We start from the raw sequence: 27,773 nt of genomic DNA, 5'->3' as shown, positions 1-27,773 counted from the left end.
TGCATTGTGTGTGTGTATATGTGTGTGTGTGTGTGTGTGTGTGTGTGTGTGTGTTTGCCCCACACCACCACAGCACCAACCACAGGAAGAGTGGGAGAGAGAGGAGAGGTGGACCATGGAGCGGTTAAACTCATGACATCACAAGCTCCAAGCTGATTGGCTGCTGCCTGAGGCTGGAGGGTTTATAAGCCAACCAGGAGCCTTGGGTTATAGCAGCAGCAGCAGCAGCATCACTGAGCAGTGAACAACATCCAGGGAAACCCAGGAGATAAACTAAAGGCAAAGCACGTCTGTTTCTGCTCCACAATCTGCAGCCACTGAACTCCTGAAGCTTCCACCGACTGCAAACAAGGTCAGAATCAACATATGGCAAAAATATTTACGGTGTACAGTGTTTGCCAGAGTTTTTTGGCAACACCGGTGGTGTGATGAGAGGTGGGAGGGCAGGTTAATATTTGTAGAAGTTGCTGGAAATAGACTTTATTTAGCCTAAGAATTCTTTCTTTCATGCATTTGAAATAAGACTGTATTACCAAAAGTATGTGGACATGTTTTTCATGGTTTGGCCCGGGCCTCTTAGTTCCAATACAGGGACATTTTAATGCTACATCATGCAGTGACATTTTAGACAATAGTGTGATTCAAACTCTGTGGCAACAGTTGGAGAAGGCCCTTTGTACAAAGGCCGCTCTTTAAAGAAATGGTTTTCCCAGTTTGGGCAACTGGCCTGCACAGAGCTGTGAGCCAGACCTTATCACTCAACATCAGTGTTAGACTTCACTAATGTGCTTGAATGGGAGCAAATCCCTGCTGCCAGGTTCCAACATCTTTTAGAAAGCCAGCCCAGAAAAGTGCTGGCTGATACAGGAGCAGATTAACGCCTACGATTTTGGAATGACATGTTCAACTATCACCTATGGTGAACATGTCGGGTGTCCACATACTTTTGACCATGTAGTCTTTTTTCGTTATGGATTTCTTCTTCCAACACTGTAAAAATAAGTACTCAAAATGTTCATTTTACAAACACTATGCTGCAAAACAAAAATATTGAATTTTATATTCTTAAAAGTTGTCCAAAAAAACATGCAATATAGTTTCCAGGTAATGACAATTTGTGTAACAAGCTCATCAAAGACAAATGTAGAGCTCAATAATAGACGGCAATGGCAACATTGTTTTGCAGTGGACTTGGGGTAAAGGGTCATTGCTTTGGAGTCCAACTGCAGCACTGAGGGTTTTCACACAAAAAAAACTTTTTTGCAACTTAATTTTGACTGATTTTCATACACACTTGTACAACATTACCAGGAATTAAAAGTCAGTTTAGAGCAAACTCACATTAAACTTGTGGAGCCACATAAGGGTTTAGTTATCCGCCATAAAAGCTCTGCAGTTTATTGCAGTTAATTATGAGTTCTTTTTTAAGACTTTACAAGTGGTGGAAGTCGGCCTGTGATTGGTCGGAGGTGAAGCTGGGGGCGGCTGTATTTGATTGGCTGATTAGTATCACAGTGAAGCCGGGAAGGGGAAAATGTGGGTAGCAGGGAAGTCATTTCTGGATGTTACATGACCAGGTTCAGCCCCGACTAACCACGCTGAGTAAACACACTGACAACGCACACATCATGATTAGCTTCCAGCTCAGTAAACAGTGCTTTTAACTGAAGAGCTGAAGAGAGAGAGAGGCATTCTAGTAGCCGGTTGGTTGAGTCTCTGATCTGAAAAGTCGCTGATTGTCTCGCAACCTCACCACGACAACTAGACTCAAGGAAGTCAATGCCCCTCACAAAGAAAAAGTATGGCCCATTAACTCTCGTAAAATCTAAACTTGAAACTCGTGTTTACACTTTTGAATTTAACAGTAAAGTTATGACATGTTAATTAGTGAGCTTTGGAATGGCTGGTTGGCGGATTTCGTTACTTTTGGACGTTTTCCCCCCCCCGCTTCCAGTCTTTATGCTGAGCTAAGCTAATCCCCATTCTAGCTTTAGCTTCATATTTATTGCACAGATGTGAGACTTGCATCGATCTTCTCATACAGGTTTTTGGAAAGAAAGCGAATAAGCACATTTCTGAATATGTCGAACTATTCTCTAACCCTATCCCTAACCCTACCACTACCCCAACCCATACCCTAAACCCAAATTCTTATCTCAACCCTGAAACAAAGACTGAACCTTCAAACAGCCCTTAGAAGAAGTGAGGACCAGACAAAAAGTCCAGTCTCTCAAGGTCTGGAACGTAAATTGGCCGTCTCAAAGAAAGACGTACAGAAATACACACACACACATACAGTCATATGGGCGTCTATCATGTCTCTGCACTGTGGCTTTCCAGTTATAACTGGGTGAATTACACAGTATAGGAAGAGTCCATCATTAAAGATAGACGCAGACACTCTGACTGCTCCTCCCACAGCATACACAAAAAGAAAAGCTTGTATAAGGGAGGGGAACAGAGAAACATAGAAATGTTTTTTAAAGCTGCTGTTAACAAGGTTTAATACCTGCAGTGAAAGAGGGATGCTAAATACTGACATTTTGCAGATATTTCACTCTAAATGTCTCCTTCAGACTGTGACTGTCAACAAATCCCGAGACCAAAATCAACAATGAACTCATCCCACTAACAAGTAATGTCTCTGTACATAAAGCCTGACATATCTTATTCCTCTGTGCCATTGAGCTCCATTGTTGTCCAAAAACTATTAAAATCCCGTCAATGTTCTTTCATTACCATGAACACACAATCTAGTTTATTTTGACTCAGTCCCACATGCACCCCCATATACCCCTGCTGCTGGATATACTTACAGGTACAAGAGCTGTGGTTCTCAAACTTTTTTAAATAATCCCCCTCCTTTGAAAATGAAATTGTTGGATCCCCTAAACAACAAGAAGCCTATATAAAGTGGTACAATACAGCCTAAACCATCAGTGTCTCTGATTAACTAAACAACATTGGAACTTAAAAACCCTAAATGCTATTTCAAATGTTTAGAATCTATTACTATTCTTTCATTAGTATAGTATAATTATTTTAGGAATTATGCGTGAAAAAAATCTTACGTACCCCCTGCAGTACTCCAAAGTATCCCTAGGGTTATTAGCACCCCCTTTTGGGAAATACTGTACTACAGCACCAAGTTCCCTACAAATGCACTATTTCCTCCTGTTTTCTCGATGCTAGTTTAGCATTTTGCATTATTTCACTATGCTTATAGACAAATATTAAACCATGGCACTGAGCTCATGTGGATTTCTGTCCTGAGGCCTAAAAAGAAGAAGCAATACGTTTGTAGTGTTTAGTATTTTTTTTACACTGTACATTGGTGTGTTTATTTCAGGACATCTGCAGGACAATAGCTCATTTTAATCTAATAAAAGAAACCTCCTTAGAGAGTGCTCTGCAAAGTGATGATGAAAATGTAAACTAGACTCACACGGTAGTAACTCTAAATGTTAACTGGATTACTCCCTTAAATCTTTTTAGGCCAAACACCCACATTCATCTCCTTCATACCTGTTATTTTCTCACATCTTCTGGACCCAAATCAGCCAGAAACATCCTGTCTCGTAGTTAAATCAACCCCGCACTGAAACGATGTGATTTTCTCGCTCTGATGACAGGACGTTTTTACTATATCGAGTTGTCAAGGACACACAACCACTCGCTTAGGTCTGTAATTTAAGACTTAATGACTTCCTGTGAACTACCAAGGCCTCAGGAAGTGCCACTGCTAGTTAACAGGCACATGCCCATGCAGCCTCCATTTTTAGGAAGGAATCTTGGCGAGAGGATTTACTGAGGAGACTAGCAGCTTGTTTTCAGTTTGACATGTCATTGTGTTTCCTGTGAAGTTATGGCCTCCGGACGAGTATTTTTGGTGCCGTACGATCTCTGTGCATCGTGATTATATTTTATTGTTGTATTGTGTTGTACGATGTTTTATTGTGTGACTTCAACCTGCGTGTTTCTGGTTTTCTCCCCGTCCAGACACAAAACTGTGACACAATGAAAGTGGCCGTTATTTTCGTTCTGCTCTTCGCCACAGTCCTCTGCCGGCCGGTGAGTCATTTTCTCTGCCGAGAAGTCAAAACTTCAACACAACTTTTGCAGAATTGAGAACAGCAGCTTTGTCCTTAGACGACATTACATATTTGACATTAGATTTGGTTTATTTTCGATTCAATTTCTAAAAATAGCTTTGTTTGCTTTTTAGGCGAGAAAAGTTTCTGTCAGCAGTTCAGAGAGCTCTGAGGAAGCGGTGAGTATCTGGAGAGAGACAGAGACACAGAAAGAGACAGAGACAGAGAAAGAGAGAAAGAATTTCCACTTTGACTGATGTTGGTTTTGTCCACAGGCGAGACGACCAGCAGCTCCAGCCCTCAGGAAACAGGTGGCAGAACTTCCTCAGAACCGTGCAGCTCCTGTACAGGTAAAATATTCCGTTTTTCATGCCATTGTGTTCAGTTCAATATGTTTTCCTCTTCTCTTATTATGTTTCGCTGATGATGTCATCATATTGGACAAAATGCTTAACAAAAAATCTGGGTTACAAACTGAAGGTGTGGAGCTCGAAAAATGTGGGTATTTAGGAGGCAGGGACCATCGAAAGAGACTTCAGTTGCATTATGGGGAAATGTAGGTGACTCAGTGATCCAGTGACCCGTTTTTTCAACCTGTGTCTGGTACGGAAGCCCTGAAAGGCAAGGTAATAAAAAAAATTGCCGGCATTGTTGGCCATAACTTTATCTCTAGGAGATAGTATCTCCTATAGATAGAAGTTTATCTCCTAATTAAGAGATATTATCTCGTATGTACGAGATAAACTTTCAAGCTTAGTTAGGCTGTTTTGAGAGGGGGAAAGCCTTGCAGAATGAAGCGCCTTACCTTCTTAGTTAACTACAAATGTCTACTGTAAACATAATGGAACTGTGCATAGACACCGACTTGTGTTATACAGTGTAGAAATAAGGTCCAATGAAATCATATCGTAAGGAGACTGCTGTTCCAATCTGGTTCGGGCTGTTATAGTTATTGCTATAACCACTTGCAGGCAATTGTAAACTCAGTTGCTTGCTGAGACTACCATCTCCTACGTGCAAAATACGTAGGAGATGGTAGTCTCAGCGTAGGATATGCTATTTCCTAGGGGATAAACATGTTTTGACCAACAATGCCAGCAATTTTTTTTCACCTTGCCTTTCAGGGCTTCCGCACTCTCGTAAGTCCCCCAACTTTAGGGACGTACAATCCAAAATCACTGGAGTACCCCTTTAGGTCTTGCATCAATACGTCATACTGAGGCCCTGTCTTATTCACATGGAACACAAAGTCGGCAGAGGCCCAACAGCTTCTGAGACATGTAACATAAATGAAGAAGCAAAAAATGGTAAAAAGAGGATTAATCATATTATTGTATCTCTCTTATGTTGCAGAACATTGTTGCAGAAGCAGCACCAGCTGCTGCCAGCTCAGACGAGAGCCCAGAAGGCTCAGACGAAGACGAGGTGAGAGATTCATTAGATCAGTGGTCTTCAACGTTTTTTAAGCCAAAGACCCTTTAACTGAGAGAGAGACAGAGCAGGGACCCCCTACTACATTATATTGTATAAAATGAAGTTGCATATTAAACTGGGCCTACAACAATGTGTAGGGCCACCTAAATCATTTATACCTTTTTGCATAGAATACTAAGCTATTTATAATAATTGTTGGCATGATTTTATAAGTCATGTTTTAATGTTAAACATACATGTAGCACAGTGAACCCTTAGACTTTTTGAAAAAACTTTCAAAAATTATAATTTGGAGGCCCCCCTGCACTGACTCTGAGGACCCCCTAGGGGCCCCAGACCCCCTGTTGAAGATCCCTGCATTCGATCAATCATTGTATTTGAATGATTTCTACAGCAGGCGGCAGCAGAGGCTCCCATTGCGATCACGTCTGACAGCACAGACACAACTTCATCCCCAGATACAGCCACTGTCAACAGCGAAGACGATGATGATGACGATGACGACGACGCAGAAGAGAGTGTGAGTAAAACACCAATAACACATCTGGCAACATATAGAGCGTGGAGGTTATTTTTTGGATGTTAGTGGACATGGTTGGCTGCTGAAACTGTAAATCAGCCTCAGTTACTAAACAAACAGCAAAAAAAAAAAAAGTTTATTCAATTTAAGATTTAGAATATGTTACAGAAAGCAGTAGGCTACCCACTTTGAGACAACTTTGATGTAACTTAGACAGATGTTAGAGGTTTCTGATCTGTGATAGTTTGTGTTTTGTGTAAGTAATTTAATTTACTATAACTATAGATGCTTTCAGGCTCGCCGGCAGAAACATATTTGTGTGGAAATTAAAAAAAAAAAATCTTCAATTTGGGTTAGAGGTCAGAGGACAACAGTTAACGATTATTACAACTCAACCAAATTAGATGCAATGCCCAACCATCAACAAATACCAAATGAAGACAAAAAAACTAATACTACCGAATTAGTCACAATTCATAACTGTCAATAAAATACAGACACAATAGAATATTAGTCTCAAAAATAAGTGCAACCCCTCAAATATTGTAGACCTGCTATAGTATTGGTCTCTCGTTTTCATATTTTTCATGGTAACTTTCATTTTTTGAAACACTTTTTTCAGTCAAATTTTGATTTGACTTTGGACGGAAACAGTAGCTGCTACTTAAGTTAACAAGCTCGTAGTTTTGTGCCAAACAAAATCTAGTCGAATATTTGTCAAAAGGCGAAGTCAGCAAATATGATAGTCAAGGACGACATGAGCAACACAGATGGTGAAATTCATAGGAAGGTTCAGGCAGGGCATTTCCACCACCGGCTATCTGCCTAGATTCTCCAAACACCAAATCCGATTTTCACTCACCAACTCTCTGACAGCTCACCTCCCACCTCTGTGTCTCCAGGAAACCGACGAGGATGAATCTAGCGACAGCTCAGAGTCGGGCGAGGCCTCCACCCCTGCTCCCGCCACCGACACCCCTGTGGTCGTGACAGAGGAACCCGTGGCTGCAACCACTCCTGAGCCCATTGTGCCTACCATCGTCACCGACGCGGACGCAGGCCGCGGCGACAGCTTGGGAGGCTACCCCAGCGACTATAAGTCCATCGTCTACGTGGAGGACAAATCCTACCAAAAGGTTCCTTCTCCCTACAAGTCCTACGAGTTTATCGGCACAGGGAAGAAGATGGCCTACGACATGACAGAGGGCAATGAGGTGGAGAAGTCACTGACAGTGTACAAGGTAAAGGTTAGTTTGAGTTTTCTAACAGTGTAAAGGCCTTTTCCCACGGGGAGCGATTGCCGCGCCTCGTAATTCATTTTCAATGAGATGCGAGCGGGCAGGTAGGGGGGCGTAGCCAATCTGACAGGCGACCCTACGAGCGAGCGCAATCCGGTGAAACTGTCGTGCTGGTCACACGCACACGCCCGAGCGCTGCAAGATTTGAATTGTTTTGAACTTTTCCCTATGCGACACGCAGTGCAAATCAATGAACAAGAGACTGATTCTGCTGTTTGTAAGTTAAAATATAAAACTGTCAGTCTTATCGGGTGGTTGGCTTACATATCTTTCAGTAACAGCTCAACCTTCTCGTCGGTCCAAGAAAATAAATCCCTGGTCTTACTTTTCGCCATTATTCTTTCTCCAAAGTATTTTCTGTATTTACAACTTATACATCCAAGATTTATAACGGCTGAGTAACGATAGACAATCCACTTCCTGTTTACACCATCATGCGCATGCCCAGTGTATGTGATTGGTCATGAGATTAGTTCTGCTACTGGAGCGAAAACTCTTGTGTGGACAGAGATCATTTTTGTTTCAAAACGCTGCTTGAAAATGAAAAAGTAGTAGTGAGGACGTATCCTATATTATTATGGATCCAACTGCAGTTCCAGGCAAGACCCGCCCTTCAACAGCATTTGCGTGCCACGATTGGCCAGGCGTCCATGCTCACGCGAGGTAACAGACCCAATTGGTTCCTATCCCCTGATCAATAAGCTATCCTAACCTTAACTACTCAAGGACAATGCCTAACCCCAACCAATTGGGCTGCTTCGTAGGGCGGGTCTTGCCTAGAAATGCAGTTGGACCCATAATATCCCACCATTACCATATGTCACTGTTTACAAAATACCAAACCAGAGCTAGTGCCTAAAAACACCACAAAACCTTACTGCATAAATGGATTATTCTGTTCTCCCGAGACAGACACTAATGCTCCCGTCCCTCCTCTGCCTCACCCACAGGCTCTTCAGGTCCACTCCGACCTGATGGAGGAGGACACCAGCACCCCTGAGGTGGAGAGCCAGGGCCTCGATGCCTCCTCCGGCACCTCTCAGGACCAGGAACTCAGCCCCCGCCAGGCCTCCCTCCCAGAGGAGGAGGAGAGCGCTAGCACCAGCGACGCCACCACCAGCGAGAGCTCCAGCGCCCCAGAGCAAGAGGAGGAAGAAGAAAGCGCCAGCACCGGCAGCGATAGCGCCAGCGATAGCGCCAGCGCCAGCCAGGAGACGGAGGACGAGGAAAGCCAGAGCAGCGAGGAGGCCACGGCCACACCTGGAGCTGCTGACAGCGAATCCGATGAGAGCACTGAGAGCGATTCAGATGAGGAAGGGGCGGGACCTGACACCACCACTGACATGCCGGTGGTCATCACTGCCAAATAAGCACCGCCCATCCAGGAAATGGACTGGACGGTGGTGTCAGATAGAGTCACGAGAAGAGCACACGCTGCATCCAGGTGCAAATATTCCACTGTAGGGCCAAACAGGGACAGCCAAGGCTTAATTCGTATTGATTTCAATGTGTTCAAACAATATTTCTGTGATTACTTGTGCATCTTTTGGAAAGCAGAAATGCTTTTCCTTCTGGATTGTAATTTAAATAAACCAATAACCCATGCACCCTGTGGTCTGGTTGCCCTGGTAAATCCCATGTTTGACCCCACAGGGGAAAAGTGGTCGGATGTTGAAACTGACGATTGCTACCTGCAACAGGAGGTGGACCTTTGGCCCCTCCCCTCTCCCCCTCTGTTACGGCAGGGTGAGAGGTCATAACTGGAACAAAGAAACAAAGTTGAGTCCTGATATCTACACCAGAACAACACTGCATTTAACGGCAATATGCAAACCTACATTGTCTTTGTGCTTATAAAATAAGAGAGAAATTTGCACAGTTTGTTTAAATACTTATAACCATTTCAAGCATAATACAATTTAAACTTGACATTAAGCCACACATTTGCTGCCTGTGTGGCTTAGCTTTGTTGCTCGCTAGTATCAAATCTGCTGGTGTAGATAAAAGGTTGAGAGAAACTCTATTACAGGGTTCAGTCAGGTATAGATGCAGTGCACGCAAACAAACACACACACACACACACACACACACACACGCACATTTGCACAGTTCCTACCTACACTACATGTTGTTTGTCTCATGTTGTTTACTGTAATGTGTCATATTGTACCATTTCTAAAATATTAATAAAGTTTTTTTTCATAAAAAGAAGACGCTGGTTTTTACATTTGTTTTAGATGTAAAGACAGGAAGGGTAGAGAGAGATGACAGGCCGAGAAGATAGATATAGAATAAGTAAGGCTGTCAATCAATTAAAATACTTAATCACTATTTATTGCATGACTGTCCATAGTTGACTTGTGATTAATCCCGAATTTTTTTATCTGTTTTACATGTACTTTGAAAGGGATATTTTTCAAGTTGTGAATGCTCAAGTGGTATTTGAGACTCGAGGTCCTACGTTGGACACTCAATTCACATTGAATGAACTGAACTGAAGTCGCTAAATTTAGAATAAGGTAAATAGTTGTTATTATCGCGTTCATTTTGACAGCCCTAAAACTAAGCAGTGCATAAGGTGGTCATTAAACAACAATACAGAATTTTTCAAAAAATAATTGAATAGCCTAAAGTAGACTGACAGCATGGACTGACATTTGTTCAAGAACTTGACCCAGCCAATATTTTGAAGTAGTGGTGTTTATCCATCCACCATGGCTGTGCAGCATCTTCACTGGTTGCCTCGCAACATCGCTGCGACTGTAAGACTCTCAGCGATTGTACCCAAAGACATAGTTACAGCAAGTAACTCCCTGTTTCCCTCTGCTTCCGTCGTTTTGCTAAGCTAGGCTAATCGCCTCTTGACTCCAGCTCCGTACATAACACACAGACAGCTTGATATCAGTCTTCTCATCTCACTCTCTGCAAGGAAGCAAATACGCTTATTTCCCAAAATGCTGATCCATACATGCATAGCATCTAAATTAAGCATTGAAAGCAAAATTATTAATTTGGTGTGTTTTACAAATTGGCTAATCGGGAGCACCTGGGTCGATCTCTTGTTTTGCTTGCGAGGGCCGGCAGTGTTCAGTCATGGTACTAGGTTAAGGTGACCAGATTTCTGAGACAAAATCCGGGGACATTTTCAGCTCAGAAGTGTAAAGATCTCCAAAAAAGGTAATGTTTTGATCTTTGTAAAACTTAAAATGAGGACACTGCCCCAGGTGGGGGTCACTAGACCTAGAGCTGCACTAGGGCACAAGCCCCCCTAGGGGGATCCATGGGCATGCTCCCCTGTAAGAAAATGTTGTCTTTTTTAACATTTAAATGCATCAATCTGGTGCACTTTGAAAAGAAATTCGAGGTTGGACTTGATTATTCTTATCTATGGATGGAAATATTTGTGCTGTAGCCTGAACTATTTTGCACTTCAGAATTATAACCATGCACACACAGGTGGAATAGTTTGTTCTTCATATTTTTGCATTAATGTCATTAGGAAGCATACCAGTAGAAATATATATTCATATTTGTAAGTGGGATATGTATTTATATATATATATATATAATCTGGCAATATAATAACCATTATGGTGGGATACACTGGCTAAGCCATGTCTGTGCTGACATAAATAGTTTACATGAGAATACATTATAATTTGGGTCCTTTGGCTGAGTCTCTATCTGTCAGAGGGAGAGCAGGAGTGCGGTTGTGAAGAAGTTGGTAATTTAATGGTGCAGATTAACACGTTTGCATGCACTATATCCGTGTCACATTCTCATTATGATTATAAAGGTCTGATCCTAGAATCGCCCCTGCTGCTACTTCATACTTGAACTCCACTACACCTCAGAGGGAAATGTTGTAATGTTTACTGCACTACATTACTCTGATAGCTTTTGCTTTATTGCTTCACACTGGGCTTGTTTCTGCAACAGCTCATTGAGTATCAGATACAATTAAAACTATTGAGGAAATATTTTCCTTTGACATTGGTCCAATATTAAACGAGATTGCTGCATTCGGCAAAGACGAAACAAGCTACAATGTAAGTTAATAGGACGTCAATTGTCCAGCTTGTATTTACGTTCATAAAAGTGCTCGTTTTGCCACTGACAGGCTCAGATTAATATTCTAAGTGTCTGACAACATTATGGAAAGGATTTCTAAGGAGGTCGATCTTTCTGTTAAAGAGTAAGATCCTTTTTTAAAACATAATAAGTCTGCGAAATTGCGTTCACTAAACCCGCCAGACTTCATGTAAATAAACAGTAATTTTAGCATCGTAAAATGGGCATTCTAGAACATCTCTGAGCTCTGAGGCTTGCTCTGGCTGTCTTGAGCCTGAGCATGTAGGGTGCACCACTATTTCATTCCAATTTCGGGTCTGTCAGTCACAGTGAAAACCGGGACTGTCCCCGGAAACCGGGGACGTCTGGTCACACTATACTGGGTTAAAATTATTGTTGAAATATATCATGGATGCTGTCCCTAGGCTGCCTGCACTTGCAGCCCACTCTTCTTATTTATTAGCTTTTCTTCTTGCAGCCTACTGTCCTCTAAATTCACGCAGCCCACTCACTTGCAGAGTGCAGCCTGGTTATTATGAAGTAGTTATGTCTTGACTCCGATGGGGGCACCTTGCTATAAAAAAAAAAAAAAAAAAAAAAAAAAAAAACTGTCCTCGTACACTCCAGTCAGTGGTGCTGAAGGATGTCACTGCGACATGTGGTTCAAAACGGCGCTGAAAAGGCGACAGGTAAAAAAGGAAAGTTTTACAAAGTAACGCAGCCAGAAGTGCTAAACTGTGCAACTTTTTCAATAAAACCAGCGAGAGTGAAATGCCAAATGAAGACGATGAGAAGGATAAGCTAAGCTAGTTTCGAGCAGTGCAGGATGCTAGCGGTCGTGCAAAACATAATACAACGTTGCCTGCAAACCACCGTTCATGTTTATGAATCACACTTTTTCTTGTAACTCCTCAGCAGCAGCCACTTGTCCAGTTTGCCAATTTTGCTTGGGTTAAGGTTAGGGTTAGGTGCCTTGAAGTCAACGGTTGCAGCGCTGCCTTGCAGTCGATCAGGCAATGGTTATGGTTATGGTTATGGGTATGGTTATGGTTATGTTTAGGGTTAGGTGCCTTGAAGTCAACGGTCGCAGCGCTGCCTGGAAGGAGACGTTGGGGGCTTAAAACACCATTAAGCCATGAGCTCATAACTCCAGAGTGGACAGGTAGGATTGCTCTTTGAGTGAATATTACAGTATAAGAACTAGAATTAATATTCATGAAGAGTATGGTGTAGACCTGCTTTATATGAAAAAGGCCCTGAGATAATTAATAATGCCAGATGGTATGGTGCTACACTAATAAAACTGACTTGACTCGATCAGAAAGCTTTGTAAAAGTGGAGATTTGCGCTGAAACTCCAGGGCTGAAAACAAGTCCCAATCGACCCTGTTGGCAAAACTAAATACTGTAGTGAATCATATGCTGTCCCACATATTTAAGGCTACCTCACACAGCTGAAAGTGTTGTCATCCTTTGGGCTTATTTGTGTAGGACTCTGGCTAATTTTGCTCGACACCTACAATAACTATGTCAGAATCTGACTTTAGGCTGCTTTTCATTTTGATCCCAGTTTGAGTTTTAGCAGTGTGTGTATTTTGCATTTGGTTTTATTGGTAGATGTGTTGCATGTTTTAACAGTTATTATTTGCATGGTTTGGTGGATTTGCTGTGTTTTGTTAATTGTTTGTTGGACTAGGAATCAAGGTGATGAGAAGCAGCTGTGATTGACTGGACCACACCCACTCCATAGCTCAGGATTGGCCACAGCATTAATATGATGTGCTTGTTAAAGATGGATGTGAGACAGGTGCGGAGTAGAAGAAGGACCCACACCTGCACTATGCATGTGTAAATGTCCTGAATTTGTCAAGTCAAAGCCTGGGCCTAGTGCAGACCTACAGTATATAGGCAGAAATGTTCAGACAACCAGCAAAATGAGAGCGATTTCTGCAGAAATCTCACATTAAAGCACCTAATTTTTGTCTAGACATCATCTTCTCGGCTGTAAATGTCCTCCCTGCTGTCAAACGCTGTATAGACACATAAACACAGACACAGTTCTGACTGATTACAGGTTTCATATCGTCTGTGCCCCCAAACTGCAACAGTGAAGCCCCTCAGGTTGACGAGACAAGACAAGACAGGAAAAAATGTGTTAAGATTGATGTTCCTGTCACAACTCAGGCTGTTCTCATGAACCTTTCGTACATATAGCTACGAAAAGTAATGCACTGCAATTTATATGTATTCCACATATTTAGAGCAGTATAGCTGCTTTTACCGAGGAACGTGTGTTGTGTCCCGGGAGTACTACTTAATAGGACCGGTGTTTTAACCCAAACCACAATGTTTTTTCGAATCTTAGTTGTTTTGGTGCCTAAACTTAACCGTTGTCGCTGCATGACGATCACCTTTTGTCGGTTAAACTCCACTGCAACGGCTCCTGAAAGGACCGTCACCTTGCAGTGCTCTGTACTCGGCTCACAGTAAGTCATCTTGGATGAATTTAACTGTATATGCCGCTAAACTTAACTGTCATGTGCCTGTGCTCGCCGTAATTTCATAGGATATAATACGAACTGGTGTGCATACATTTTCCTACGATATCATACGAACCCGTTCATGAGAATACGACCATCTTTAAGGATTCAAATGTGTATTTGTCACAATGCTCCTAAGACTTTGTTAACAAGTGTGAAAAATATGATTTAGGAAATAAAAATCCAAATAAATTTTGTTCAACATAACAGCTTTGTAGCCCCTCTTGGACTTTTAAAAACTGGTGTTTGTTTTTTTAAAGGTGTTTGCTTATTGAATGATGTCCTAATCCTGCAGAGGTTGGCATCGATCTGCCCTGCCCTCTTCTGCACCTCGACATCATGCCACTCCTTCGTGGGAGGGCCACTGACAGCTCATTCAGCATTGGAAATATGCCTAAGCATAGCTTTTATGTAAAAGACTCAAATAAAAATAACAGGATAATAGGCTAATTATGATTACAATATTTATCCATGAGTCCTAGTGAGAGCCGTGTAATCCTGCAGTGGGATGAGACATAAAGAACCAATCGACAAATCAAGTCTTTGGAAATCCAAGTCCCAACCCAGTCCCAATCGTCAAAGAAATAGAAAAGAAAAACAACATTTAGGATTTTAATGGACCTACCGCAGTTTCCCTTACTGTATGTAGCGCTGCCCTCAGGGGTACAAAGTCTCTAATTTAAGGTCCTCTGGTTGCTGAAACTGAGCTGTCGTCACTGACTTAATGACAGGGCCTGTCCATGTTTTTAGGGAAAGTATTGTAATTATCATATTAATGTGATAAAAAACGAGCCACACTTTTGAAAAAGTTCTTTGAGTTAAATGAAGAAACCCATTCCATGTAGAACTTACGGTGTTCAATCTTCTTGCATGTGTTCTTGCAGTGAGTGTGCTGTATTTTCTCTTGCTCATTTTGCACGCCACAAGAAAAACAGAGGTATTACATATGTACACCCTTATGCATAGGCGTCGATTTATGTTTTTCTCCGTTGGGTGCTCATGGGCGCACGGCAAATTAGTCAAAAAATGTTCGCATTTTAGAACCTTAGGAAATGGACAGCGGCCGACACAAACACACACGCCTATTAACTCGATAATAAAGCCGTAAAGTAGGCTATTTTTCAACTCAGGACAGCACCACTTCTCACAAATACAGATAGGATTGGAGATGAGAAGTTGAACTGACACGTAACTGCGATCAGCTTCGTGGCACTGGTGGAACTCTCTACACTGGTGGTGGATGTTGATGCACTTGCATCATTAGGTTTTGTTTTTTTAATAACAAATCTGTCCATTTTACAGTCCTTCCAGAAAAATGCAGAGTTTTTTTGTAATTGTTGCGGGCAAAAATCCTTGATTATGAGGCACATTTTTCTTAAAAAATGCGATGGAATATGCGGGATATTTATGCAATTTTATGCGATTATGCGGTTTCATCATGGCTTCATTGCGGGGTTTGCAGCTTTTCGATGATGTTCACGTCGCGTAATTACGTCACTTCATAACGTTCCCATGGCAACAGGGGAAAATGGCTGCACTTGTGTGAAGTAAACGCAACATTTTTCAACTTTCTGCTAAGATATATGTGACTTTTTTGCAACGAAAATGCGGGGATTATGAAATCACGCAAGCCCCGCACATTTTGCGCGGAATACGACAATTTATGCGGCGAAAGTGCGCCGTATTTGAAAAAATGCGGCCCCCGCATAAATATATGGACTTTGGCTGATTATATATTGAATTATGCGATTGCATAATCGCGTTTTTCTGGAGGGACTGATTTTAGTCTCACTCTGATTACCTAATGCACATGCATGCAGGTAGTGGGGGGATGGGGGGGGGGGGCACTAAAGAGGCATTTTCATCCAAGAGACGCTGTGATTGGTGGATAGGATATGGAGCAAGGGACTGACAGTGACATAACCAATCACACTATGACCGAAAGAACGAGATCCAGGGTACAAGCGAAATGGGTTTCCTCAGGAGGGTGGCTGGTGTCTCCCTTAGAGATAGGGTGAGAAGCTCAGTCATCCGTGAGGAGTTCGGAGTAGAGCCGCTGCTCCTTCGCGTCGAAAGGAGCCAGTTGAGGTGGTTTGGGCATCTGGTAAGGATGCCCCTTGGGAGCCTCCCTAGGGAGGTGTTCCAGGCACGTCCAGCTGGGAGGAGGCCTCGGGGAAGACCCAGGACTAGGTGGAGGGATTATATCTCCAACCTGGCCTGGGAACGCCTCGGGATCCCCCAGTCGGAGCTGGTTAATGTGGCTCGGGAAAGGGAAGTTTGGTGTCCCCTGCTGGAGCTGCTGCCCCCGCGACCCACCCCCGGATAAGCGGACGAAGATGGATGGATGGATGGATGGACTATAACAGACGCTCCACTTAGCCCCAACTGCAAAGTTTAATTTTAAATGAATGTAGCGTACTGGCAGTCTGGCACACGTGGGTGCTCAGTATTTTCCGTGGGTTCTTGAGCTCCGGAGCACCCACGGTATCAGCGCCTATGCCCTTATGTGAGAAACCTACAGCCAGAAGCAGGTTTGAAATTCCCAAGGTTGATATAAATTGTAACAAATGACTTTCCCCACTAGATGGGGCCAATTAATTGAAATTCCATTTGCAGTGCTTCTTGTCCACCATGCTTTCAATTTTTACAGGCATTAGTTATAAGGAATAAACAGGATGCTATACAGTTATTAGAGCTTGTTTTGGTCTTTGTAACCATTAAACATCACTTTTAGGACTGAAAGGTCAATATTACCTACAAATACATCAATGTGACTAGCAGTGTTGGGAGTAACGCGTTACAAAAGTAACGCAATTACAGTAATGTATTCCTTTTTGCTGTAACGCAGTAATATAACGCATTACTAATTAAATTTCGGTAATATTATACTCGTTACAATCTCAGTAACGCGAGTTACAACGCATTTTAACACAACATTTAGTGGTGCATTGGTTTTTTTAAGAACACCGCCACACATTTCTTCACAGGAAAAAAAAAAAACGTATTATTTTCCTGTCGCTGTATTCGATGGTTGAGATGACTGCAGAGACAGATACATTTGCGAGATGGATATTATTTTCAGGAGTTATTACGCTGCGTTGAAGTGAGCTGTCCTGTTTCTGTTCCCGTGGTCAGAACCAGAGACGGTACGGACAGCATGTATGTCCCAACAGGTGACGGTACGTCAGCGGTTGACAGATATAAACATCTCGGGAATTAATGTTGAGGCTTGCTACACGTAAATATCATTGTGTTTTTATCAGCCGTGGAGAGTAGCTATGCCTGTAGTGGAATGGCTTCGAATGACGACCAAAAACACTTGTCTTTTACTGTGACCATTTACTGTTCAATATGGTGCAGTTTTACAAACAAGAAAGTGAACAACTTGAGCCTGACGGACACGTTGCTTCTCAGTAAGCTAGCAAGAGTAGGCTACACAACAGACAACTTCCGTGTAGCTTACTTCAAAATAAAAGCACTTCCTGTGACGGTTCGCAGTAAAACTAAATTACTGTTAAATAAGGTTGTGTAGGCTACCTTTTCACACATCAGCTGTAAATCAAGTACTGTAAATAATGTTAATAGTGAGTTTTAATCACACTATAATTGAACATTTCCTTTAGAGTGTTTTAACCTAAACAACATGAATTTCTTATTGAAGTGCTATAAACAAACATTTTACAACAATGCCGTACTTTTAATTGAGTATTTTCATTTTCTCCTACTTGCCTATTATACGTTTTACTTATCTATTTTGCATAGCTTTAGTTATTTTGCATATTTATATTAATTATACAAAATATGAATAATCTATGATGTATTAAAGTGGATAAAGAGGAGACTTTATTGATCCGGTGGTGAAATTCACAAGCTAGCTGCCAAATCAAACTTCCCCTGTTATTTTGGTGAAAGTAACTCAAAAGTAATGCAAAAGTAGTGCAACGCATTACAATTCAGAGACAGTAATATTGTAATATAACTAATTACTCTCAAATGACAGTAACTAGTAATCTATAATGTATTACATTTTGGAAGTAACTTGCCCAACACTGGTGACTAGGCACAGTATGCTGTCTTTGCTAAGTAGTGTGGTCTGTGTACTGTATACTGTATCTATATAATAACAGAATCTACAGAACTATGACTTCTGGAAAAACCAAAACAGTGTAGCAGGATAATATCTCTTAGGTATGTTTTCTACACTTCAATTGGCTCCTTCTGCTGACTTTGATTTGGGAAAAGTTTTAAGATTACGCTTCGTGGAAGTTCAGTCAGGAGGACTCTCTTTCATTCACGTCTCTCTCTTTCTCTCTGTCTATCTCTTACATCTACTCGATCAGCCGACTACGGGCGTTCACTCTTTCAGTTAAACCAATCAGTTTGCCACGACTTCCCTGAGTCAATCAGGGAGATTGTGGACACACCAATGCATGGACAAATAGGGCCCAGGTTGAAAAAAATACAGAAATTTAAATCTCTCCTGATTGGTGAAGTTGATGAAGTTACCGAGCTCCAAGATGTTTAAAATGCTCATATTATGCTTTTTGGCTTTTTCTCTTTCCTTTATTGTGTTATATATCTTTTTTGTGCACATTATAGGTTTACAAAGTGAGAAAGCCCAAAGTCCACCCCAAAGGGACTTACCATCTCCAACAGAAAACACTGTTCACAAACTGCTCCAAACAGCTCTATTGTAGTCCAGCCTTTACTTCAGAGACAAACGTGCATCACTTTGTAACACGTTATAATGCTCGCCTAGCTGCTAGCATGGCACTCCCTCATACTCTGCTTCTGACTGGCTAGTAGTCCTCACCTAGCTACTGCGCATGTGCGACTCCCAACAAAGATGGAACAGAAGTGAGATGCCTCACTCTGTAGCTAAAACAGAGAGCTCAACACACAGGGTGAAAAGAGGAGCTGCAGCAATGTGCAGTACAAAAAATATATGGTGTTTTCTGAAAATTAAACCATATAAACCTATTCTGGTACAACCTCTAAATACAATTATGAACCTGAAAATGAGCATAATATGAGCACTTTAACATGTCATACTTTGAAACATTAGGAGCACTTCAGCTGGAATTTTAAACCTTAAAATAAGGTCACATTTTAGCATATTATACTGTTTGTAGCATCCAGTAAATATTGGGACATTTACTAAAACAATTGCTAGGCAGTGGCTGTCGCGAACATGGGGATATCAGTCATGGAGCGTTATTCTAATGAATTTTAAGTAGAACCCTTAATCCATTAAGCAGGACATGAGCCTATATGAGTTGGAAACATACGAGTTGGGGCATTTACCATGTAGGACAATCTGTCTCTCACTTGCCTGCTCACTGCTATAAAGTATAGAATACGTTTTGTTGTGACATTAAAGGGTCAGTTCACCCACATTTCATCCACACGTTTTCTCACTTAGAGAGTTTTGGTTGCACGTGCCCAGGAGATATGTCTCTTCACCTGTTTTCACAGGGATTATTTCTTTGGTAGGACATAGGTCCAATAAAAACATTACATTACATTACATGTCATTTAGCTGACGCTTTTATCCAAAGCGACTTACAATTGCTATATATGTCAGAGGTCGCACGCCTCTGGAGCAACTAGGGGTTAAGTGTCTTGCTCAGGGACACATTGGTTGATGTATCGCAGTGGGAATCGAACCCACACCAAAGGCATGTGTCACACCCAAAACAGTGAGGTATGTAGATCATCTATAGTAATGGAGGCATTGTTTCTGGGAGAATATGTTGCAGCTATATGTTTCAATGCTGTGAGCACCACAAATTCATTTCCATTTGCCTTCACTGCATTGGAGTAGCAGCAGGAATCACAGAGACAGATATTGCAAAATCTGGTAAAACCCAAAATGACATGCATGGCTAGCAGTGTTGTAATGTAACAAAATACAAATACTGTACTTAAGTAGAATTATCACGTATCCGTACTTTACTTTGTTATTTATATTTCCGGAAACTTTTACTTTTAATCCACTACATTTCCTAAATAAAATGTGCATTTTTACTCCACTACACTTACCCTAAGCATCTTACTTGTTACTACAAAATAAAATCAGAAGAAATTTGTTACACTTGAAAAAAGCAGGTTTGGCCAATCATTGCTCCTAAATTGCCAAGATAATGCACCCTCCATTCCAGTTGGTGACCTAATGCCTGTTTGTTGCATGGTGCGTGATCACCGAAGGCTTGTATCATGTAGACGCGCTGACAGTTTTGTTGTCATTACTTAGAATTCCTCATGGGGGGAGACAGAAACTACGCACTATAACTTAAAGGTAAAGTAAAATAATTTGACAAAATATGACAATTTCATTGTAATTTTTATGTAACTTTCTTATCCTTGAAAAGAAAAATCAGTACTGTTATACAATGTTAATGTTATACAACACGTACAATCATACACATTAGATCCAGTTTAACAAAATGAAGTACAACCCTTGTTAAAACGCACAAAACAAACAACATCCATGTTTTGTCATGAGCCTTCAAAGCCATATTTTATTTTGGAAAATATGAATTCACAACCCATAATTACACCAACCCTTGTGGGCAATAGCTCAGTTTGTCTTGTAAGGCTTGCTGAATGAGACAAACAAGACGCACCCTCCACACAGTCTATCATCCCACTGCTGTGGGATAAATACTCTGGATGCTTATACATACAGAAGGGTGACTTTTTATTCCACTGTAATATAAATATGTACCTGTTTTAACAAGCTTGTGCAGAAATCTTGCGAAGTATCTTGCTTGTACTTTCCTGATCAGTTAATACTTAGGTATACATAACTGAGCCACAGATTTGCGTACATAATGTTACCATATATTTAAGGCTCTGAACACCCACACACATGTTTCCAGGTAATCTGGCTGATTAGACCTCTTCCCAGGACTGTGTGGGTGTGTGTACTGTTTCATTGATTGATATCTTCCTGAGTCTCCTGTTAGCTTTGATGCTCCTGTTAGGGCAGGGAAAATGTGTCACCTAATTAATTCCCATGAAAGCTCTGCACCTTCAAGCTGAGCAGAGGTGTAATCAGCCAGGCTAACTGAAATCACCTGTGTGTGTGTTCAGAGGCTTCAACATATATGTGGTCTGGTCTGTGTGAAAGTTGCTCTGTAGCATCACTATTTGATGGCTAAAACGCTGCAGGTCAATATGAAAAAAACAATCAATGTAATCTTAATAATACATGTAAAAAAAAAGCATCTAGTGGTAATTAAAGGACGTGTATCTTAAGGCAGTTAGTGATATTGTTAGTATTTCTCAAAGAGTCGTCCGCGAGTAGATTTGGCAAAATACCACGTTCTTAATAAAATTCAAATAAATGTTTTTCAAACTGTCTGCCAGCAGCTCTGAAGCCTAAAGCTGCCTACACATGATAGGTGGCAAAACCGCTTTGCGCCGGACGTTCCATTAATTTCCTGTGGGGAGAGCTCGGATTTGCCACTTTGCGCTGCGCTCAAAGTTCAAATTATTTCAACTTTTGACCTAGTTGCCACTTTGCTCTCTGCGCTTTGCTCTACGCCCTACCTAGCGGTGTGCAGAGAGCAAATCGCTTATCATGTGTAGACGCCTTAATAGTGAGGAGCATAGATGTGTTTTTTTTCCAATATTAAATAAACTCATTTGTCAAATTGGCTATTTTCCTGTGTTGTCGGACTTCAGCAATGCAGCCAACAATTTTGCGACACTGCCTCCAATTTACATCACAAATTATCAGCGTGACATTTAAAGCAAATACGGAGGGGTGAAGTTCACGGTTATTGTCAACTAACAAGATGGATTGATGGCTAAAGATAGACATTGCTTCTGTGATGTCTCAGCATACGCAGCATCATTCTTCCTCATTAAGATAGCAACAAAGGCAATCGGTGAGCAAAACTGACATTTCATCTGGCCTATTGTTTTTGGGGATACTTTGGCAGTTAGGTGATCCTGGAATTTTTTTGTATTGAGTAAGTGGTCCTTGGTCTGAAAAAGTTTAAGGAACACTGGTCTAGATGATCTTCTAATTTCAAACTGGCCTCATTAAGTACTTGCATGTTTCCCTTTTTGTTTATGAATTTTTAAAGGTTTAAATTTCACAACTACACTCAGAAAACTACACATTTTAAATAGGCATGTGGTTAGTTGTTGTTTGCAGTCGGTTAACAGGAATGACAGTTGTTTAGTTGTCTCCTCTGTTTTCTGTGACGGGAGCTGGTGTTGGAATATCCACGGTAACACAAACGGTCACATCGCCAGTTGACGTAGCAACAACAGGTGTGGTCGGTGTTGCTAGTGAGGGCGTTGTTCTTGTCACAGTTGGCTCGTCTGTACTCATCGTGTCTGGCCCAGGGGTGGCCGTGCTCCCTTTCACTGTAGTAATGGTTGTCATGGCAGTGGTGGTCACGACTGTAGTGGTCAGATCCTTGACTTCCTCAGAGGACTCTTCCGAGGATTCCGAGGACTCCGAGGACTCCGAGGACTCCGAGGAGCTAGAAGAGTCACTAGACCCCCGAGACCACCTGTTATTCCCTTCCAGCCGTCCCTGTATCAAGTCATTGTCAGCGATGTCAGCGTCCTGATGCCGATGCGAACCAATCTGTAGAGGGAATATGAAATGAAAGAGACGTTACACTCAATTACTGTCAAATAAAGGCCACAATTTCCTGTCCAATATCCCAGTCCAGTATCCCTAGGTATCACCTCTACATCTGGTGATACTGCAGCACATGATTTATGTTCATTGCCAACCATTGGCAACCCTGTTTCCTAAAAAAACTGTATTCTCAATTACATTTCAAGGGAAATGTATTTTCCTGCAACCGGCGTATGTTGTGAAACAAAACTACTTGATTAGGTTTAGAAAAATATGATGGTTTGGGTTAAATTAAGTATGTTTGTTATTTAGGTTACGTACAAAAGTTATGTACGTTACGTAAAAAAGTCAGTTGACTTTTGGTTTCACACGGGACATGAACAACGGTCTCCTGGGTGAAAGTCCCGTGTTTGTTTGACCCATCCATTCACCGTGACCTCTTCCCTACGCAGACTTTTATTAGAAATGTATTTGTGATGCCTCAAAGACATTTCCCCAGACAAAGATTTCCCTCGAAACATAATTGAAAATGCAGTTATGTTGTATGGGAACTTAATTTTGACAGAGCAGGATGTGCTGTGTTCTATGCAATATGTAGCTAGCCTTGAAATCCAGACCAAAATCTGAAAGATTAAGTGTCTGGCATTGAGTAATGAAAATGGCCCAACTCGAGGGGCGGCACCAAGCATGCATTTGAAAATCTCACTGCACGCAATTGGATAACACTACGACCAATCACAACAATACACAGGGTGACGTATCCAGAGCTAGTTAGATTAAACTGTCGTCATCTGTTTAGCTCGCCTCTGGCCCGCCTATATCAGATACACCGATGTGATTGGTGCAGCTCGGCTACAAGGGCATAGTTAATGAGCATCATTACTCGATGCCAGAGTGACTCGCTGAGGAAATTCAAATTGTGCTCTCGCAAGAACTCTGGATTTCCAGGGTAATATGTAACAAGGCAGAAAGTAAATGTTGGTTTAATAGAAAAACTGTAATCATATTTTCAACACCTTAACCATACCTTAAACCATACTTTACATTATTTGAACAATGGTGTCATTGAAATTTCAAAAACTTAATTGAAAGTAATGACAGTGTGACAGTAAGCCAGTCAACTTCTGTTGTGCGCTGCTTAATTGAACACACCACAGTCCTATAGTCTATTGAACATCGTTTCCCCCCTTTTTTAATGAGCACCCATATTGTGGTTATGTACCATTTAAAGACGTGTCCTTTTTCACAACACTGAGATACAGAACACAAACTGAGTCATGGAGTAACATAGGGAGTGCTCACATTACACAACGGCTAACACCATTGGCCCCTCGCCTTGTTAACTTCCTGTGTGGCCATTGGAATTGACGCGCTATCACAAACATTGTTTTTAGTGTCAGCCCCCACACATATTGCACCAATCGAACATCATCAGGTGAAACTAGGAATCCAGTGCCCTTGGAGAACACTAATAAAGAGGTCCGTGCTATATTAGCAAGAAAATAAATGAAACCTGAATTATTTTTTTTGGGACAATTACGCACTGATACTTATTTCGACCAAATACGTCCACAAGTCAAAACCAACACCAAGGCTATACTGATAAATGAATTTGAATTTTAATCAGTTGATCTCTGTATTATTTGTAAGTTAACTTTGGATAAATAACTTTATAAATAAGGAAATAAAAACCAGAATAAAATATCTAGAAATGAAGCAACAAAACCTAAAGAATAATGTGCCCTCCAAGAGGTTACAATGTTATGACAGGAATGTGTTGGTTGAAACCATAGATTGAAAGAAACTGATACTCATAATGGAGCAATGTTTAAAGGCTCATCAGCTATCTATCCAATGGGATGAAAAAAACTTGCCTTTAGTGTGGAATTAAGACAAAGGTCTTGCGATCATTAACATCTAAAGCAGGAAGAGCAGTTTACAGAAATAGGAAAAGTAACATTAACAGGGAACAGTCTCAATATGTACACCACATAATAAATAAACCAGAATATCTAAAAAGGATCTGTAAATATTCATACTAAAAAATACTGCAGTTTGACTGTGCTACACAAGTTTGAAAACTTCAGACGTGAAAGTGACAACAAAAGTTCAGTGAGAGAGAGAAAGCACTAAGGGAGGAGGATGAGGTAAGATTCATAATGCAGTGCTATGGTTAGTTTACCGGCTTAGCGGAGGCTGTTGTAGACAGAAGAACGATGACGAGGGCGGTTGTCAGAAGCTCCATCTCTGATTGGGTTTGGTCTGCGAAGGAGGGAAGCCACAAACAAAAACACATTCACTTGTGAATGAAGATGTACACTGGAGAATTGCAGTAATCACAACAGTTAATGCAATTGAAACATGTTTTCTAAAGATATATATATAGAATATATATAAACATACTTGTTGAAAAGTTGCTCATAAACCCATACAATATCATAAGATATACATTTAAACAAAAATGTAAATCAAAATGAAATTTGAAAAAATGATGAATTAAAAAAACTCACCGGTTTTCTGTAGCACCAGATCTGTTGTCTTGTTCTTTCTTACTTCTCTTAAATCCTAAATAACATCAATGGGATTCTGTACAGCTGTGATTACTCTGTTTCAGTGCAGAAAGATGTCTGACCTCCATACAAGACTGGCTGCTGCTCATATATGCTGCCTGGACAGAGAGGCTGGGCTGGGCATGGCTGTGACGGGCAAGGGACAGGGGAGGATTGGGCAAGACTGGCTTGTCAGGGGCTCCAATGGAGGGGGGTGGGGACAGGACATGAAATTTACCACACACTTACAGATTGCCTAAATTCATGCATGAAACAGTGGAAAAAACATATAATTTGTTTCATGAGTCATTTTATTTGGCAAATGTACAGATATTTTACAGTCATTCCCCGGCTGCAATGCCAGTGCACAGACTCCAAGAGTGCAGATATGAAAGACCCGGAAACACTGAGCAATCAGAGCAGACTGGGCTTTTTCAGAAGGGGAGCTTAACCCTTGTGTTGACTTCAGGTCACATTGACCCGTTTTTAATTTTTGTTTCAGAAAAATGGGACGTAGAAATGAGCGCTGAAAATGTGTAGAGTAGTAGTAGTGTAGTGTATTTAAAACGTTGGAAAAACACAAGGGCGCTAAAACAAAGAGTTTCAGTTAGAGGGTGAATACAGGTATATTCAGACAGATAGTATAAGAAAAAAATAATGTGTTTTTTGAAGAATAAAGCATGTAAACACGTTCTGATAGAAACCCAAAATACAAGTATAAACCTGATAATGACCATACTATGGGGCCTTTTAAGTAATGGGCGACTGTTTGCTTTTCTTTTACCGTAACCACAACCACCACTTCATGCCATGTGCTGATATTGTAGACAGTAAGATAATGGATAACCAAAGTCTGAATGAGCTGATGGAGAAATGATCCAAAGTACAGACTCCAGGAGCGTTGAGCAGTCAGTGGAATGTTACAGTAGAATCTGAGTGTAGCCACACGTTGATCAGACCTGTGTGTGTGGGTGTGTGACACCACTGTGTTACTTTAGCACTCCGAAACTTACCCCGTCCTCTCTTCCTCTCTCTTCTCCTTGCGAAAACCCCTCAGGGTAAATCATGAACAAGATGAATCATGAAAAAGGTTTCAAAGTAGAAGTTTAAAGACACAGAGAAAACTATTCTGAAAGATACGAGACCCCACCCAGAACCATATGTAAAACTGACAGAGGAACCATGGCAATCGGCGGAATAATTGGTAGTGACACCCATTGACCCTAAAAATGCTTTTTCTTATAACTAATAATAGTTGATGAATCATAAATCTTTTATTTGATTAAACATGCCAAACAGGTTTTGGGCTCTTGGTCAGACAAAACAAGCGTTGGCCAATGGGAAATTATGATGGCTATTTTCTTGGCCATGTTAGCGGCTTGTTTCTAGAGATGACAATGTCGGTCAGTCACCTTGGTGTAGAACAGTGGTTCACAAACTTTTTCTGCCATTACCCCCTTGGGAGAATTTTTTTTTTTAATGCAGCCCCTACCTTACAAATTGATGATTATGTGACAAAAAGAAACACAGTTCACAAAATAAAAACAGACAATATACAAGGTAATGTGTCGAAGTGTCTTCTTAATCAATTGTATATTTTCACACACAATTACAGATCACATAAATGCATGCATGTAAAAGCAACTTAATTTGTTTTATGAATCATGAGTTTTTTTTGGCAAATGTTATTCACACATATCAGCTCCCTCAGGACCATGCGTTCCTGTCAGTCTTTTGACTGGTGTGTCCATCCAAACACCGGGTAACAAGGTAACGGCTGCACATGTCATCTTTTTTTTAAGGCTGGCCTGGAGCTCCAATTATTTTTTTTTTGTGTAGCTGTCATGAGCAGCATGACATGTGATCTGTCCCAAGTCCCAGACTATAACTTTTCTCTTTTAGGTAAACTCTCTACAGGATTCCAAAACTGTCATGACGGGGTGAACTCCTCTGTGATTAAAGGGGGTGAAAGTTATGAATGTGATTAGCCATGATTGCCACAACCTCAAATTCAATTCAATTCAATTTTATTGATAGTATCAAATCATAACAGGAGTTATCTCGAGACACTTTACAGATAGAGTAGGTCTAGACCACACTCTATAGTTTACAAAGCCCCAACAATTCTAGTAATTCCCCCACCCTGTGTCCAAGTGTGCCACATGTGCGCCAAGGAAGCCTGGCCACAAAATTACCAAAAGTGCGTTTGGCACACTCCCGATGCACTTGGCAGGGCACACCTGATCTGGCTGCACCACTGGTTAATAGAGTTGCCATATCATAACACTTGAAAGTGGGTGGACAAAAACTTTTGTTGCCCCCCCATTCCAGAACTACAACTCAATGGACAGATATTGCTGTTACAACGCAATGGACAGATACTGCTGTTACATCTACGGGAAATTCATTATTTTTTTGTGGTACAGCAGGACATAATACGACAGATCTTCAGGCAAGCTAAAACACGGCAAGCAGCGGCGTCTGTGATGTGATGATGTTGATTCAACCTTGCAAAGTGAAGCGATGTGGTTTCCAGACAAAAAAAAACAAAACACTCAGACACACAGAGTTTATTTCTGGTAAGACTTGACAATAAGGTACACAAAAATGTAGGTAGTCACTGAGGAGCGAATGAGGAACAACTGGATAATTAACAAGAAGTTCCT

The 27,773-nt window shown here is 41.2% G+C and overlaps 2 protein-coding genes across 3 annotated transcripts; one reads left to right on the top strand and one right to left on the bottom strand.

Annotated features, from left to right (window-relative positions):
- Positions 1–223: 223 nt before the first annotated feature.
- Positions 224–8,950, top strand: spp1 (secreted phosphoprotein 1). Of its 2 annotated transcripts, none has more exons than XM_031277599.2 (8): positions 224–352; positions 4,000–4,071; positions 4,226–4,270; positions 4,367–4,441; positions 5,445–5,516; positions 5,920–6,045; positions 6,948–7,286; positions 8,294–8,950. In XM_031277599.2, the coding sequence occupies exons 2-8, from the start codon at positions 4,018–4,020 to the stop codon at positions 8,711–8,713; spliced, it is 1,131 nt and encodes a 376-aa protein (XP_031133459.1). In that variant the 5' UTR covers positions 224–352; positions 4,000–4,017; the 3' UTR covers positions 8,714–8,950. The 2 variants fall into 2 exon arrangements, with proteins under 2 accessions (XP_031133459.1, XP_031133458.1); XM_031277598.2 differs by having other exon boundaries at positions 6,948–7,292.
- Positions 8,951–20,454: 11,504 nt separating this feature from the next.
- Positions 20,455–25,292, bottom strand: LOC116034837 (mucin-2-like). The gene is made up of 4 exons (XM_031277585.2): positions 25,069–25,292; positions 24,741–24,820; positions 22,439–22,561; positions 20,455–22,399 (listed from the first exon to the last, which is right to left on the bottom strand). Exons 2-4 carry the CDS (start codon positions 24,801–24,803, stop codon positions 22,145–22,147), a joined length of 441 nt encoding a protein of 146 aa, XP_031133445.1. The 5' UTR covers positions 24,804–24,820; positions 25,069–25,292; the 3' UTR covers positions 20,455–22,144.
- Between the last annotated feature and the right edge of the window lie 2,481 nt (positions 25,293–27,773).

The sequence above is a fragment of the Sander lucioperca genome, chromosome 14 (genome assembly GCF_008315115.2).
Source record: "Sander lucioperca isolate FBNREF2018 chromosome 14, SLUC_FBN_1.2, whole genome shotgun sequence".
NCBI lineage: Eukaryota > Metazoa > Chordata > Actinopteri > Perciformes > Percidae > Sander > Sander lucioperca.
This window is presented reverse-complemented; position numbering and strand designations above follow the sequence as displayed.